The sequence below is a fragment of the Telopea speciosissima genome, chromosome 9 (genome assembly GCF_018873765.1).
Source record: "Telopea speciosissima isolate NSW1024214 ecotype Mountain lineage chromosome 9, Tspe_v1, whole genome shotgun sequence".
NCBI classification, from domain to species: Eukaryota; Viridiplantae; Streptophyta; class Magnoliopsida; order Proteales; family Proteaceae; genus Telopea; species Telopea speciosissima.
In genome coordinates, this window is record NC_057924.1 from 30,611,506 (window position 1) to 30,627,061 (window position 15,556).

Genomic DNA, 15,556 nt, shown 5'->3' on the forward strand with positions numbered 1-15,556 from the left:
GGAGGAAGAAGATAATGCAATTCCACAAAGTATAGAACCAACAATATCCAAACCAGAAATTTCATCACATCCATATTCCATAACAAACAGAAGCAAACCAGTTCATGACAGCTTTATTACACTGAAAAGTCATTCATATACAGACCTGTATGGAAATAACTGCACCTTTATCTTCGCAGTAAAAATTTAAAAGAAATTCTAGGCAACTAGATCTAGACACAAGACATGGATACAGAGAAGAAATAATGCAAATACCAGAGGTCAACTTAATAAGCTATATTTGATGTATAATTAATGATCTCAGATCTCAAAGAGGAGTGAGGATTTAATATATCGATGTATCCAACTGTTGCTTGAGGAGAGAAGAGGGATGCAGGATTGTTAAATTTAAGCTAACGGAGGAAGAGAACAGAGGTCTGCTATTCCGTATTACCGAATCTCTTTGCAATGATAGGACGGACATCATCAGCATCAACCAGCGTCTCTAAGAAGGGAAGTAAAGAAATTAGTGCACGGTCAGATGGGTCATCAAACCAACTTTTAATAGGGATCCCATTATTCACTTGCAACCGGAAAACCTGAAATCATAGAAGAGAAAAAAAGCTCCAATAGTCAGGATCTAACCTCATCAAAAGCATGGTTTTGTTAGGGAAATATACTGTGAGTCAAACTACTGGGCCAATATTTCAGTAATCAATATTACGTAGATGCAACAAAAAATGATGTTCAAATCCTAGAAGAAACAGTAGGGGTATAAGACCGCTAGCACATCTGACCCACTTGATATAAGACCACTAGTGCATCTGACCCACTCAAGTTTCACTTAAATTTATGAAACATGCAGCATTGCATATTGTTCATATTAAAGACCAGTTAGGATACAACCATAACAATGATGATTTATTTTTTTATGTTTCTAATATAACTGTTGCAAAAAAAATTTAAAATCTTATTGTAAATATCATTTCTCAATCTAGCACATTGTAAAGAATCATGACTGATGTGGATTTGTTTGTGCATGCTAAGAAGAAACATATTACCTGTGGTGAATTGTCAATTATGGCAATTTTTGCCAGTTCAACTTCTAAAACTGTCAAGTCTTTAGTATAGCTACCATCTGAAAAAATGCATGATTCACGGTAAGCTCGTCGAGAGATGAGCTTTCCTTCTGGATCCAGCAAATTCAGAAGCTGTTCAGCATAGTTACTTTGACTGGCTGTGAAGACAACAACTTCAAACATCTCTGCAACTGTCTCCAAGAATGTCCGGAGATAAGGCCTTTGTCGCACATATACAGTGTGCTCTTCCATGTTGAAGAAAACCTGAAAGGTGAAGTCTGCATCATCACACTGTTCCAAGGTCGAGTGGACGAGTGTTTCTGTACAGATGCAAACCAGTTTTAACAAAATTTAGAAACAATTCATGTTGCACTCGCACAAAGGAGCATGAAAAAAATTATTATTAAAATTGAGAATTAAATGACATAACAAACTTAAAGGTATGGAATTAATAATGAACAAGCATCAGAGAGAAAGTGATACATAGGACCACAAGGAGAAAGGTATTGTAAGCTAGTTTCCTTACCATCCAGATCAAGTACAAGGGTGACTGACTTCCTTTTCCTTGTTTCCTTTGGCAACAACATAGGCCTAAATGATGGAACTACATCAGATATGTCAGGAAAGTTTTTGATAAACAAATGTGGATCAAAACAGTCCCCTTCATCAGAGTCAGCAGAGTGAGAGTTAACATCAGGCTCCTGGCCAGAGGATTTCATCTGATGGATCGCCAGATACAAACATGAATCATCTGAATTCATCACCACCTCTTCACACAACTCTCCATCAGGTGCATTGCTTGGTCCGGCAGTTTCCTCAAGAAAAGGTAGTATCAAGTATCTCTCAGCTATATCAGATGTCATATCAGAATCAGTACAGTTGTAGCCAAGAAAGGAATTGGCCTCTGCAACATCATCAAATCCTACGTCCCCATAGAAAGATAAACCAGCAAGACTCATGTCAGACATAAAGAAATCCGATATATTGCATGTTTGATATCCACATGAGCTACTGCTACCATCATCACTTTCGTCAGCAATCAAATGTGGCATATCAGGTTCCCCATCACTCCCAACTGAAAAATTTTAAAATGGTAAGCATACCGGACGGTCTTCACAACAAAGGGACCATAATGAAACATCCAGAAAGCGATTACTTCTTAATGATATTCACATCGCTAATTGGGTTCCAAGTAAGGAGAAACTTATGGAGATCATCAAAGGGAAAGCTTATGCAGACAACTTTGACATTGCATGTAAAAGTATTTGTGGAGACCAGACCTTAAAGAGTAAAAGATTATCAAAAACAGGGCCAATAGGTAGGCACCATTTGAACATTAACTTAAGTCAATTTATAGTAAGAAGCAAGAAATAAACAATAATGTATAAGCTTTTCTTAAGAAAATTTACTATAGATCAAAGGGTCATCTAATGGATAAGTAATGAATCAAGAATTAATGACCAAGGAAATGCACATCAAGTGGACATCATTAAGGTGAAAAGGAAGCAATTTCATAAGCTTTATACAATTACCACCTACATCAGTTACCATGTCCTGACATCATACAAACTATAATTTCACTCCTTCAATCTGGTTACACTAAAATTTATTTACTTAGTAACTTATCAAAGAAAACTTATCTGTTTGTTTAATTATTTATTTTTGGAATTTGCCAAACAAACTCTTTTTACCAGTTTGAACAACATAAGATTAGGATATAAAGGTCTCAGGAACCAATTAAATAAATACAACTCCACTAAAATGACATTAGCAACTATCAAGAAGATGTGTCTCATCATTGTTTTAGTATAAACAAGTAAATAGTTATCAAATGCACACGTTGATGACAAGCTTGTTTCAAGCACTTGGTAACAAGTAGTAATTTTAGCAAGTCTCATTAATCTTTTCTATAAAGGTTATCAATTGATCATGATACCCATTTTTACTTATTAACTTTTTTATGTCCAATAAAACCTGTGACAGAATGAAATCCTAAGTCTGATCAGCAGTGAAGAACAAAGAAGAAGAAGGTGGAGAAGAGAAGAGAAGAAGAGAGAGACCGATTGAGAGGGTAAAACTCCCTCATGATTTCTGTACAAGACAAACCGTGAGGGGGCAATCTTATTTATAATATCAGAGTTAATGAATTACAAGTAAACTCCCCAAAATACCCTTAAGACAATGGAATATACTAGAAACACAAATAAGACTAAAACATCCCCAGAAACCCTGTAAACTCTAATTGACAACTCTTAACACTCCCCCTCAAGCTGGAGCGTAGACATCACTAAGATCCAGCTTGGAACAACCACTCAAGAACTGAGGTCGAAATAAAGCCTTCGTAAATATATCTCCAAGCTGAAACTGGGAATGAACAAAAGGAGTAATAATTAGCTTCTTCTGAACAGCATCTCAAACAAAATGCCAGTTAACTTCAATTTGCTTGGTCCGTTCATGAAAAACAGGGTTGTTGGCAATATAGATGGCAGCTTGGTTATCACAGTACATCTCCATGGGCTGATCACTAGAACAACCAAGCTCACGAGCAAAAGAACGAACCCAAGTCAATTCTGCAGCTATATGAGCCATAGCTCTGTACTCAGCCTCAGCATTGGAACGAGCAACATTGGTCTGTTTCTTGCTCTTCCAAGTAACCAAATTACCTCCAAAGAAAGTACAATAACCTGTAGTCGATCTTCTATCGCCATCAGCACCAGCCCAATCAGCATCAGAGAGCCCAACAATGTTGGTATGACCATGGCGACAATAAACCAGTCCCTTACCTGGAGCACCCTTGAGGTGTAGCGTAAAATGCGACAAGCAGCATCCCAATGTACTTGCTTAGGTGTCTGCATGAACTGACTAACAACACCCACAACAAAGGAAATATCGGGACGAGTAACTGTAAGGTAGATAAGTTTACCGACCAGGCGTCGATACTGTTGTGGGTCACTAAATTCCTTGTCATCAGAAGTACCAAACTTGACATGGGGATCCATAGGAGTATCAATAGGTTTGCAACTCAACATTCGTGTCTCATCAAGTAAATCAAGAACATACTTCCTCTAGGATAGGCTAAGACCTCGAGAACTGCGAACAACCTCAATACCAAGAAAGTTCCTGAGGCTATCCAAATCCTTGATCTGGAAGTTATCATGCAAATACGTCTTCACCTGTGCAATCCCAGAAGCATCATTACCAGTAACAATAATGTCATCGACATAGACTGCTAAGATGACCACGTTAGACCCCTGACATCTAACAAAGATAGAGTGATCAAAATAGCACTGAGAAAACCCACAACCATCCACAACACTGTTGAATTTATCAAACCACGCACGGAGAGACTGTTTCAGTCCATAAATGGCCTTAAGAAGGTGACAAACCTGGACACTATCCTCCCCCTGAGCAACATAACCAGGAGGTTGCTCCATGTACACCTCCTCCTGTAGATCACCATATAAGAAGGCATTCTTCACATCCATTTGAAAGAGAGGCCAATCAAGATTAACCGCTAAGGGAAGCAAAATACAAACAGAATTCAGTCTCGGAACAAGAGAGAAGGTCTCGAAGTAGTCGACCCCATAGGTCTGTGTAAACCCCTTGGCAACCAAACGAGCCTTGAGCCGCTCCACAATGCCATCTAGATTGTACTTAACCGTGTACACCCAACGATACTTAACAAGATCTTTAACAGGCGGTAGATCAACCAATGACCAAGTCTTACGAGAGACCAACGCATCCATCTCCACATCCATAGCATGTTTCCACCCAGGGTGGGATAAGGCAATCGTATAAGAGGTGGGAATAAAGGTAGAATGTAAAGTAGTAACAAAGCATGATGATGGAGTGGGAAATGAGAAACAAAAACATAATTGGCCAATGGATAAAGGGGGTTCTGAGTGCGAGTACGAGTACCTTTTCTCTTTGCAATAGGGAGATCATCTGCTGGTTCTACAGTTCCAATAGTGCAGAATAGGAGTTTTAGGTCAAATTCTAGGGTTAGGTTTGGGAGAATGGGGTTAATTTTTATATGGTAATGCTAGGCAGGTGTAGGGAAGTCTAATGGTATAGGTTTTATGATGTTTGAGTGAATGGAAGTAGGTTAGGTGAGTTGGGCAGCAAGATAAGGTTATTTGAGACAATTCCTAATGGAGGTAGGAGAAGGGGATTCTAGGGTTTAGGGTGGTGGGGGTTTGATGAAACTTGGATCGAGTGTCACTAATGATGTAAGGGATGTATGCTGAAAGTTTAGTTTGAAACTGATGGACAGATTTGAAGTTATGGAGGAATCCTAGTTAGGGTAGGAGTGAGGGTATTATGGTAAATAGGGTACTAGAACTAGGGTTAAGAGATACGGTTAGGTTACTAATTTCAGAATTAATATGTCATGAAATCAACTACTTATTCTGGGCATGAAATCAAAATCGATTATGGTTGAAGATCTGAGACTGCTTTAATGGAGGTAGGAGCAGAATGGGAAATATGAGAATATATTCAAATCAAGCCACATTAATTAGGTCAAATTTGATTCACTTCCCAAATTAGGGTTAATAGAGGTATGGTGAAAATCAGAGTTCAATCGGATGGCTGGTTTGAAAGATCTCAAAAATCACCTTGTATGTGACCTTCTAGAAGGAAGAAGAATAATTGCAGAATTTCTTACTTTAGGAGGCCTTCAATGGAGGCAGTAGCTCTGTGATAGAAGGATAGAACCATCTTTCAGCTGTAGAGGATCCTCCCAGCCGTCACGGCGTAAGGAGTCGATCGGATTCTATCAATCCCTTTCCACCTTAATAGAACCACAAGGATGCACACTCACAAGGAGCAAAGGAGCAGCTATAGCAACAAACAAAAGCTTTTTCATTAATCGAATTCGTGTTCAATACTTGGCCCCCTTATAACCTTATATAAAAGACTCAAAATTAGACTCCTACACTAAAAAGGAAAAGCTTAACCCAATCCTTAACCTATTAGATAACCTAAACTGACTAAGAAAGTGAAATAACAAAGGAAATAGACTCAAAATACATGGCCACTTAAGTTGTCACATGCATGGTTCGAGAACTCATGAGATCTCGCCGAGTTTCTCGGTAATTTCAAAAACCAAGACGATAGGCCCTACGGTATAAAAAACTGCAATTTCTCGCCGAGATCTCGGATCTCGGGTCTCGGTATTGGTTTTGCCCATTTTTTTTACCCATCTAGACCCATCTACCACAAATAAATCCACCTAACCATGACAGAACTCGCATATCTCGGCGAGTTTTGTCCTAAAAGGCTAAAACACTAAAAAAACTGCTCCAAAATCGATATTTCTTCTTCTTGGCTTCAATTTTTTTATGGATTGCAAGCTTTGAAGTGCGATTCAACTACAAACTTGAAGATTCAAATCCAATATTGCAAGAATCATCACATATTTGAAGGTTTTTCAAAGGTATTCCCTCTTTTCCCCAAATCTATTTTTTTCAACAAAAATTGTGCAATCCTTGGTAGATTCATGTGATTTTGAGATATGTTAAACAACTTTGGCCGATCTATCACTTGGAGTCCGAATTATTTTTGTTATTATTTTTTTTATTATAATTTCTGCAAAAATAAATGATTTATTTGAAGAAAAAAAATGATGAATAGTGATTGTTTGGAAGTGATTTTCATATATGTTGAACAACTTTGGCCGATCTATCACTTGATGGAGTCCAAATTATTTTTTTGTTATTATTTTTTTTATTATAATTTCTGCAAAAATAAATGATTTATTTGAAGAAAAAAATGATGAATAGTGATTGTTTGGAAGTGATTTTCATATATGTTGAACAACTTTGGCCGATCTATCACTTGATGGAGTCCAAATTATTATTTTTTTATTTTTTTATTATAATTTCTGCAAAAATAAATGATTTATTTGAAGAAAAAAATTTGAAAAAAATAGAATGAATAGTGATTGTTTGGAAGTGATTTTCATATATGTTGAACAACTTTGGATGCTCTACAGCCTCATGGATCAGTTTTTTATTTTTATCCATTAAAAAAATTATTTTATTTTTCAGAATTAATAAAAATATTATTCAAATTATATATATATATATATATATAAGATAATATTAAGGAAAAATACTTGTTGTTTATGGAAAATTATGCACAACATATGTACATAATGTTCAACTTCAAACGGTGTCAAATACATCATTACATTATATTTTTCTTATACTTAAAGGTATAAATATTTTTAATAAAAATTCCAAATATTATTTTTAATTAAGAAATAAATACTAGGGTTAAGGGATAAATAAGAGATAGCTATTTGATTGTTCTAGTAGCTTGACATTATGTTTAACAGTTATGAATAGAATACTAAAGTCTTTAATACAATAATTTAACGCTTTAATACATTACTTTAAGTCTTTAATAGTTACTAATACATGCTTTTTTATGTAACAGTGTAAAATATAAGACATTTTGTACACAATATCTGATATAGCATGGCAACATGGAGTCTTGATGTTCGAAGAGAAGTCCAAATGCAATTATTGTGGAAAGTCGCTATCTAGAGGAACCACTAGGTTAAAGCAACATTTGTCTGATACAGGCAAGGATATTGCCTCATGCCCAAATGTTCCGATCTAAATGAAACTGGCTATCGCACAACACTTGAGAGGAGGAAAAATAAAGAAAGCTGAGAGGGAAAGAATACAACAACAGTTTGATAAGGCAGTACTAGAGAGGCCTGAATTTAGGCCTCAACCTGGTGAGTTTCAATCAGAGGTTGAATGGAGGGGGTGATAGTGGCTAGGGTACAAGGGTGATGGTGTCAAACACGGGTGGAGGTATAGTGGTGCTGGTTGTGATGGCGGGTGGGGGTATGTGGTGGTGTAGTGTCGATGGCGGGTGGAGGATTGTCATCGATGGTGTTGATGGAATGCAGGGATTGGGTTAAGGTTTTGATGTCAGCCATAGAAGCAAGAAGAGAGTGCCAATGGAGAACAGGAGAAGACCAACAACGTTGGAACCGAGGATCGTGCAAGCTTGTCGGGGCCGAAGAAGAGAACAAAAAGAAAAAAAATGCCTCAACAATGTCGGCTGGCTCTGATACCATGCCAAGGCACAACTTTGGTATTGAATGGATGATCATTTCAATGATTTGAGAGCAATATATATACAAGAACTGAATCTCAGACTTACCTTATAGTTGTACATGATTGTAGCTAAACCTACCATATTGTTGGACAGCTTACATGGAAGGAGATATAGGATTACATGGAATGAGATATATAGTTGATGAGATCTTGGATTACAGCCTAACACAATATAGGCTTTCCTATTTGGTTGATACAGGCAAAAATCAACCTGTCTCAACATGGGCAAGGTTGCACCTTTCCTGATTCAGCTTATATTCGCTTATTGGTTCCAATTTTGATATACACAAGATGATACCAAGAATATGTAATGATACAAAAATATCCTGCTGGCAAAGTAAGTGCACCAAATAACAAACTTTTATATGAAGTATTTTCACAATGTCAACTAGAAAGATTTCTAACGACAAGTACAGGGAGAGAATAAGAGATCTACAAAGCAAAATATAAAATTTATGTTCAACTGACAAAAGCTCTTAGTACCTGCATAGTTGTAAATTTCTGGTGTACAGTGAACTTCATTGGTCTCCAAAATAGGTGGGCATGTGGATGACTCCAAAACAGGTGAGAAGATTGTTTCCAAGTCTGGACTGCATGAGGCTGATGGGAAATCCTGCTAGTAAAAGAACAATTGTTACATTTGGCATCAATTTTGTCCGTTGGTCATAATCACAGACTTCATCGTATTACCTAAAGTCAACCAAAAGGACCACATCAAGAAAAAAATCATCCTTAAGAGAGAATATTGTCATCCACCAGTTTCACGAAAAGGTTAGTCGTAGATGTCAAGAGATGCTATCAAAAGTCACTAGTTCTAAATCTCCAGTCTGCTTCTTTTCCCCCTCTGATTGGATCTCTGTAATTATTTTTCGGTTTTTGTTTGATCAATGGATTCAGTCCGGTTTTCATGCTTTTGATTTGGTTTAATCCCTTCTATGTTTTCTATATCAATTTAGCAGCTTTGGTGGATGATGCTCTAAACATGGAAATCTTTGAGCAGGCACTAAGATCTGCCATGTATCATATCAGATGGAGCTGAAATTTTATAGATAGGTAGAAACCAGGTCACCTGCTCACATGTCAATTTTCAGACCGAACAAAATGTGGCAAAACAGACTGTAAGAAAATCCTGAATAACAAAAAGGTGTATGGACATACATGTGAGTGTATATGATTGAGTTTGGGTCTAAAATTTGGGATGTGTCCAATCCACACCATTCCCTAAATATTCAATTATCCAAAATGAAGTGTGTCCATCAAGATACCATGTTAAGACCACCATGGCACCATCCAAAAAATAAAAATTTTTGCCTTGCATTAAAGTGAATAATGAAGAAATCTAATCATATAGAAAAAGCAATGAAGAAGTGGTCTTAAGATACAACAACAACTCAGCCTTATCCCAACTGAATGAGGTCGGCTACATGAATCCTTTTGAAGACGAGATATAAAAATTAAAAGTAAAGAAAATGAACACAACAACATCAACTATAGATCAGTCTTATACAAACTAATTGGGGTCAGCTACACGGATCCTTTCCCTCCAGTCAGCTCTATTCGACATCATACTTGAAACAAGACCTAAACTATACTATGCATGTCTTTCTTCACCACTTCTCCAAGGGTAATTTTAGGCCTGCCCCTAGCTCTTTTAGAGGCTTCAATCTGAATCAAGTCATTCCTCCAAACTGAAGCATCCGAAGAAGTGGTCTTAAGATACAGTGCCAAAATATAAATGGAAAGACCTGTTACTGAGATATGATTTTTGAGGTCATGTTTTTCTTGCCATGCGTCAAAATTGGATAAAAGTGAGGGGGGGCTCCATGTAATAGACCCAACACCCATCTCATTGGTCAAATTTCAGCTTAACCAAGCACTAGGAATAGGTAAAAAGTGAGTTTGAACGTAGATAAGATTACATGATGCAGAGTTATAGCAGAAAAAGAAAACAGCTGTTGTGACATCACAGCTGTCACAGGCAGCGTGATAACCAATTTAGCAGTGGCACTGCCACTAAGCTGTGACATGCCACAGTTACGGTTCGCGTTTTACTTTTTATGTCTAGTTTCTATTTCCTTTATTTTGTTGCTTTGTTTCATGTCTGCTCTTTTTCTATTTTCAAGAATTCTATTGTAATAGGACTTCTTGTTATCCTGCACATGGAAAAATATCTAATTTTGTTATTTATTAGTTCTATAAATAAAGAGAAGGGGCTACACAACTCCCCCATGCTTTTGAGATTCAAACATAGCTTCTGCTTGTTTACTCTGAGATTCAGAGCTCCTTTGTTGTGAGATGCAATGAAGCCCTTGGTGGGATGCCAAGATAGCCTGGTGGGATTCAAATTGAGTACAAGATGGGAAGCTTGGGTAATATCCTCTTATCTTCTTCTATTTCTTTCTTCTATCTTCAGTAAATCAGGTCAGTTTTCTGCATTCTTTTGTTACTGCATATACTAGTTCTTACTCTATTCTGTTGAGTTTAGTTCATATACTATATTTTCTCGTTTACTCTAGTTTCCAGTCCTGATTTCAAAGCCAGAATTCTTGCATTAATTTTCAGAAAATCCTATTGCTATTTGCATCTTTAATGTCCAGTTTTCGGAACTTTCTTCCCTATCCTGCCAGTGGCTAGCAAGTTCTCACCTTCTTAGTTCAGTTTTGCTCGCATAGTCTAATACTCTGTTAATATCATTCTGAAGTTATGTTTCTAATCATGGTTTCCAGTTTCTTTTCTCAGTTCTTTGCTATTTTTTATTTCTGGAAGTTTCTAAATCTGAGCTATTTTTTTGTTTTCTAGTTTCTGAATTCTGCTCGCATGCCTTCTATTCCTTGTTTCCAGTTTCTGTTCTCAGTTCTTTTCTAGTTTCTATTTCTAGAAGTTTCTAAATCTGATCTACTATTTTTTGTTTACTAGTTTCTGTCTCCCTACCTTCTATTTCTGTTCTGTTTCTAATTTCTGTCTCAGTTCCTATTTGCTATTTTCTATATCTATTAATTACTATTTTTTCTGTCAGATATTAATTACGATTTTGATAGTTACTAGTTCCTACTTTACTTTCTATTTTCTGACTTAATTTCGCAAACCTGCTATTTTCATGACTACCTAATGTAGTCCTATATTGGTAGGAGACCAACTAGGAGCCAATCAACAAGGATCTATTATGAACAGGTAAATCGGCTAGGTCAAAAATAGGGTTTTGGTGAAATTAGAGTCAGGGTTTGGTGTTAAAGTTATGTCAAGTCAAGCTAGGCGAGTATATTAGTGAAGGTCCTGAGATGTATTGATGGATGGAAGTGTGTAAATTTGAATGGGCAGCAACTTAGGTTTAGGGTTTCGGGTTTTGGAAAAGAGGAAAAGAGGAAATGAGGGGGATCTAGAGTTTAGGATGGGAATTTGAGGCTAGGGTTTGGATCGATTATTCCTAGTGTAGGGAATGAGATTCGATTCAGGTATGGTGTGTTTCTGATGGTTGGATTGGTCTATGAAGAATTTGGGTAATGGAATGATCTCCAGAAATAGGTGGAATGTTGTGGTTTTAATGGGGTAATGGGAAAATAGCTTGGTTTGAGTATTCCAATTGGGCAGGAGAATACTCGATCCAATTATGTGAAGGTATTGTTAGCTGAATGGTTTGTTAAGAATTTTGGGTGATGGGATGGTTTCAAGAGATGGGTGGGAAAATTAGGGTTTTGGGGTGGTATAGAGGATTAGGAGAAGAATGGGTATTGATGGGATGGATCAAACTTACTGTCATTGCAGAGAAATCTTGGCAACAGCTTGTTTGGTCGATGTTCTTGAATAAAGATTGAATCTTGATCTTGAACTTGAAGGAGAACTTCAAAGAATTGAAAGAAAGCTTCAAAGAACCACCCGGGCTTCACACTGCAAGGTGTTGATTGGATCAAACACCAATCCCACCAATGAACCACCCGGGCAAGGTGTCAATCGGATCAAACACCGATCCCGCCAGCCTTGATCAAACACAAGAAAAAAATCTTCAATGGAGAAGAAGAGCAGAAAAAGCTTTTCATTAATATCAAAATTCGTGTCCAATACTTGCCCCCCTTACAACCTTATATAAAAGACTCAAAAATAGACTCCTACACTAAAAAGGAAAGGCCAAACCCAATCCTTAACCTATTAAGGTAACCTAAACTGACTAGGAAAGTGAAATAACAAAGGAAATAGACTCAAAACATGGTTGGACTTATAGAGTCCTAATCCAGCCCAACTTAAATAACAATTAAATATTCACATGACCACTTAACCAAGTCACATGATCACTTAAATGATCACATGACCACTAACCAAACAAAAAGAAATCTACAAACTAATCATGTATGAAACCTTATTACCCATAGTTTAGGCCCATAAAAGTGGCCTATTACATCGAAAACCCATGAGATCAAAGGCCCAACATGTATACAATCCAACCCTAGACTTATTCTCATCAAAATAAGCCTCTTTTGGTGATGTATCTACATCACTACCTGATATCTTGGGATCTGACTGTCACGGACTCTTACGATTTGTTCTCTATCCCTAACAGCCTACTCAACCAGATTCCTGGTGACATCAGGCTTGTTTTTGCTCCAATTTAAATTAAATATCTTTTTTTCTGTTTTCTATTCCTTTCTCTGCAATTCTGGTCTGTTGGTATCCTGGAACCTTATGCCTAGGTGACTTAGAACCCCATCATTACAAGAATGTCGTTTTCATTCTCATGGAATTTAGCAGTGGTGGGAGCCTCGTGCACTGGGTACACCCTTTTTTTATATAACTGTGAACTCACTTTTTCAGGCACTTCTTTACTTGTTCTGGGCTTCAACTTGACCAACTGAGATGGGCAAGGTTCCTCTTATCACATGTACCAACCCAAGTTTGATAATGTGGGCAAGTGTTGATAGATAATTGTCACTATCAAGTTGTTGGGAATATCTTGACCCAACATTTGTTACCACGTAACTCTTTCCTATTCAGATGATTAGTTCTCTTGAGCATAAAATTCAGCCACCACAACCAAGGTACACAATTTTGATTTTATTAGCGACTCTAGTACTATGAGGGTGGGCCTTGGTGCAACGTTAAAGGTTGCTCCATTGTGACCAAGTGGTCATGGGTTCGAGTCTGGAAACAGCCTCTTTGCGAAAGCAGATGTAAGGCTGCGTACATTACGACCCTCCCCAGACCCCGCATTGGCGGGAGCCTCGTGCACTGGGTACACCTTTTTTAATTAGCGACTCTGGTACTCCAAAATCAGAAAATTCAATTAATATTTCAGTACTTTGAAACTGTACTACATAAAAGGAAACTTATCATACTTCTTTATACTGATTTTACCTGGAAATTTCTTTACAAGGCTTTTACTTAGAAACAAATGGAACATAAAGAAAACATGGAATTCTCTAATGGGATTTCGGACAAACTTAAGGTTGACATGATGAACTCTAGGCTCAAAATGACAATAAAATATATGACAGGCTTTTTCTCTAATGGGATTCCGGACAAACTTAAACTTGACATGATGAAGAACTGTAGGCTCAAAATGACAATAAAATATATGATAGGCTTTTTTTATTGCAAAATACTGAACAACTGCTAAAATTGAGATCATACCGTTCTAGAAACAGTTGTAGAGTCAACTGATGACAATGATGACTCTTGCAATTGAAGGGTTCCCCCATTGACCAAGTTTGGGTCACCAACAACTTTATCACATCCCATCTCCTGTGGAGATACTTCAAAGTTGGAAGAAACTGCAGTGGTAATAAGAATTGATTATCAATTAATACTAATTTCACGGTATAATTTCTTGTTAGTTCCAAAAAAAATATTATTCCCTTCATAAGAAGCACAAAGGCTGCCAACAGGTTGGATTTGAGTATTGCTTATTCAGTGATCTGAATGCAGACCCCATCTGATTATATAGTACCTAATTACTAGGAATGATTTTTAAACAAACTTCTATAGAATACAATATGGACTTGTGACCTAGAAAAAGGTGACGATATGCAAGGGAGTTTTCAGCCAGTCTCAAAAGTTAACATAATAAAGCCTGAAATGTTATCTACGAAGTTGCTAAATGATTTTAATTACATTTGATAAGGGCATTATCAAATTTGATCCCAGTATCAATTGAATCACTCTTTACTGGACCAGATCAAAACCTTATAGAATCACTATAATAAAATCTGATTTGGACCATATCTGTCTCAAAATCCTATCTGTAATAGGAAGCCAGAACAAAGCATTATAAATTGAATCTTTGAAAAATAAGATGAGGAAAAAGAAAGAATCGAACTTTAAAAAGTAGAAAATGGCTCACCAGACAGAACAAAGAGGTAACAAATCATAATAACTTAGTTTCCTCCTTTAACCCTCCCTAATGCCAATATGGAAAGTTATGTAACCAGTTGAAATTATAGTAGCTTACCATCCAGAGATTTTTGAAGATCAGTGTCCAACTCTGCCGCTTGTTGAGATATTCTGACTTGCTGAGATGAATTTTTGGATATTTTACATGATTTGTTGCACAGCCGGAGACTATGTCCTTCTCTTAAGCAATCCAGGTTAGATTTGGCCTTCATTTTTAATGCTGGCATTTGTCCTGTGATGAAACAAGAATCAATTAATAGAAGCCAATATTGCAACAAAAAAGGATAAAAAAATCAATCCAATATGCAGAGGTATTTATTAAGACAAACTACACCTACTCGAAGAGGAGAGCAACATATTCCATGTTCAATCAAATAGAAATAATTCTGTCTTCACCCATTAAAAAACAAATAAAATTAAAAAAAGTACTGACTTGTTAAGCAATATATCATAAGTAAAATAAGTTAGACCATGAGAACAACTGTGCCTTCCTGAAAACAAATCCTAAACATGAAGGTATGCCTATCATAAGTACAAATTTAATCCAAAGTCATTGATGTAGAAGAATTTGTCCCACAAGAGTGAAAGCAAAGGTCGGGTCTGTGGAGAGAGAGCTGCTGGTAGCATGAGAAACTGAATTATGAAACCGAGAATTTGGTTTATAACATGGTTCGGTGGCATAGTAATTGGGTAAAGTTGTGATAACACAATAGTTTGAAACAGTCAGTTGGCTAGCAGCTTCTATGAGTTTGGGCAAAGTTGTAGGAAGGTAGAATGTAGGCCAATATACGAAGCTGAAGGATTAATAGTAGGTGGCTGAAGAAGAATGTGGATAAACATGTCAGATGTAAAAATGTAATTTCTGTTGTAACACAGAACCAAATAAGAAAAGCTTTGATGCAGTACCAAGTGCCCACACCCGAAGGAAGAACAAGAAGAAGAAATAGCCATGAAAGTAGGCTTAGATTGGAGCCATAGCTTAGG

General features: G+C 36.9%; 1 protein-coding gene across 4 annotated transcripts in view; it reads right to left on the minus strand.

Annotated features, from left to right (window-relative positions):
• Positions 1-284: 284 nt before the first annotated feature.
• The window catches only part of LOC122640358 (CTD small phosphatase-like protein 2-A), a 34,470-nt gene continuing 19,198 nt past the window's right edge, over positions 285-15,556 (minus strand). Inside the window, exons 2-7 of one of the 4 annotated variants that reach the window (XM_043833521.1) lie at positions 14,631-14,804; positions 13,814-13,953; positions 8,678-8,807; positions 1,585-2,133; positions 1,041-1,378; positions 285-578 (exon numbers count right to left, since the gene is read on the minus strand). In XM_043833521.1, coding sequence (XP_043689456.1) covers positions 420-578; positions 1,041-1,378; positions 1,585-2,133; positions 8,678-8,807; positions 13,814-13,953; positions 14,631-14,799 — 1,485 coding nt within the window. In that variant the 5' untranslated portion in view covers positions 14,800-14,804 and the 3' untranslated portion in view covers positions 285-419. Of the gene's footprint in view, positions 579-1,040; positions 1,379-1,584; positions 2,134-8,677; positions 8,811-13,813; positions 13,954-14,630; positions 14,807-15,556 lie in introns of all 4 variants that reach the window. The other 3 variants (XM_043833522.1, XM_043833519.1, XM_043833520.1) reach the window with 3 other exon arrangements.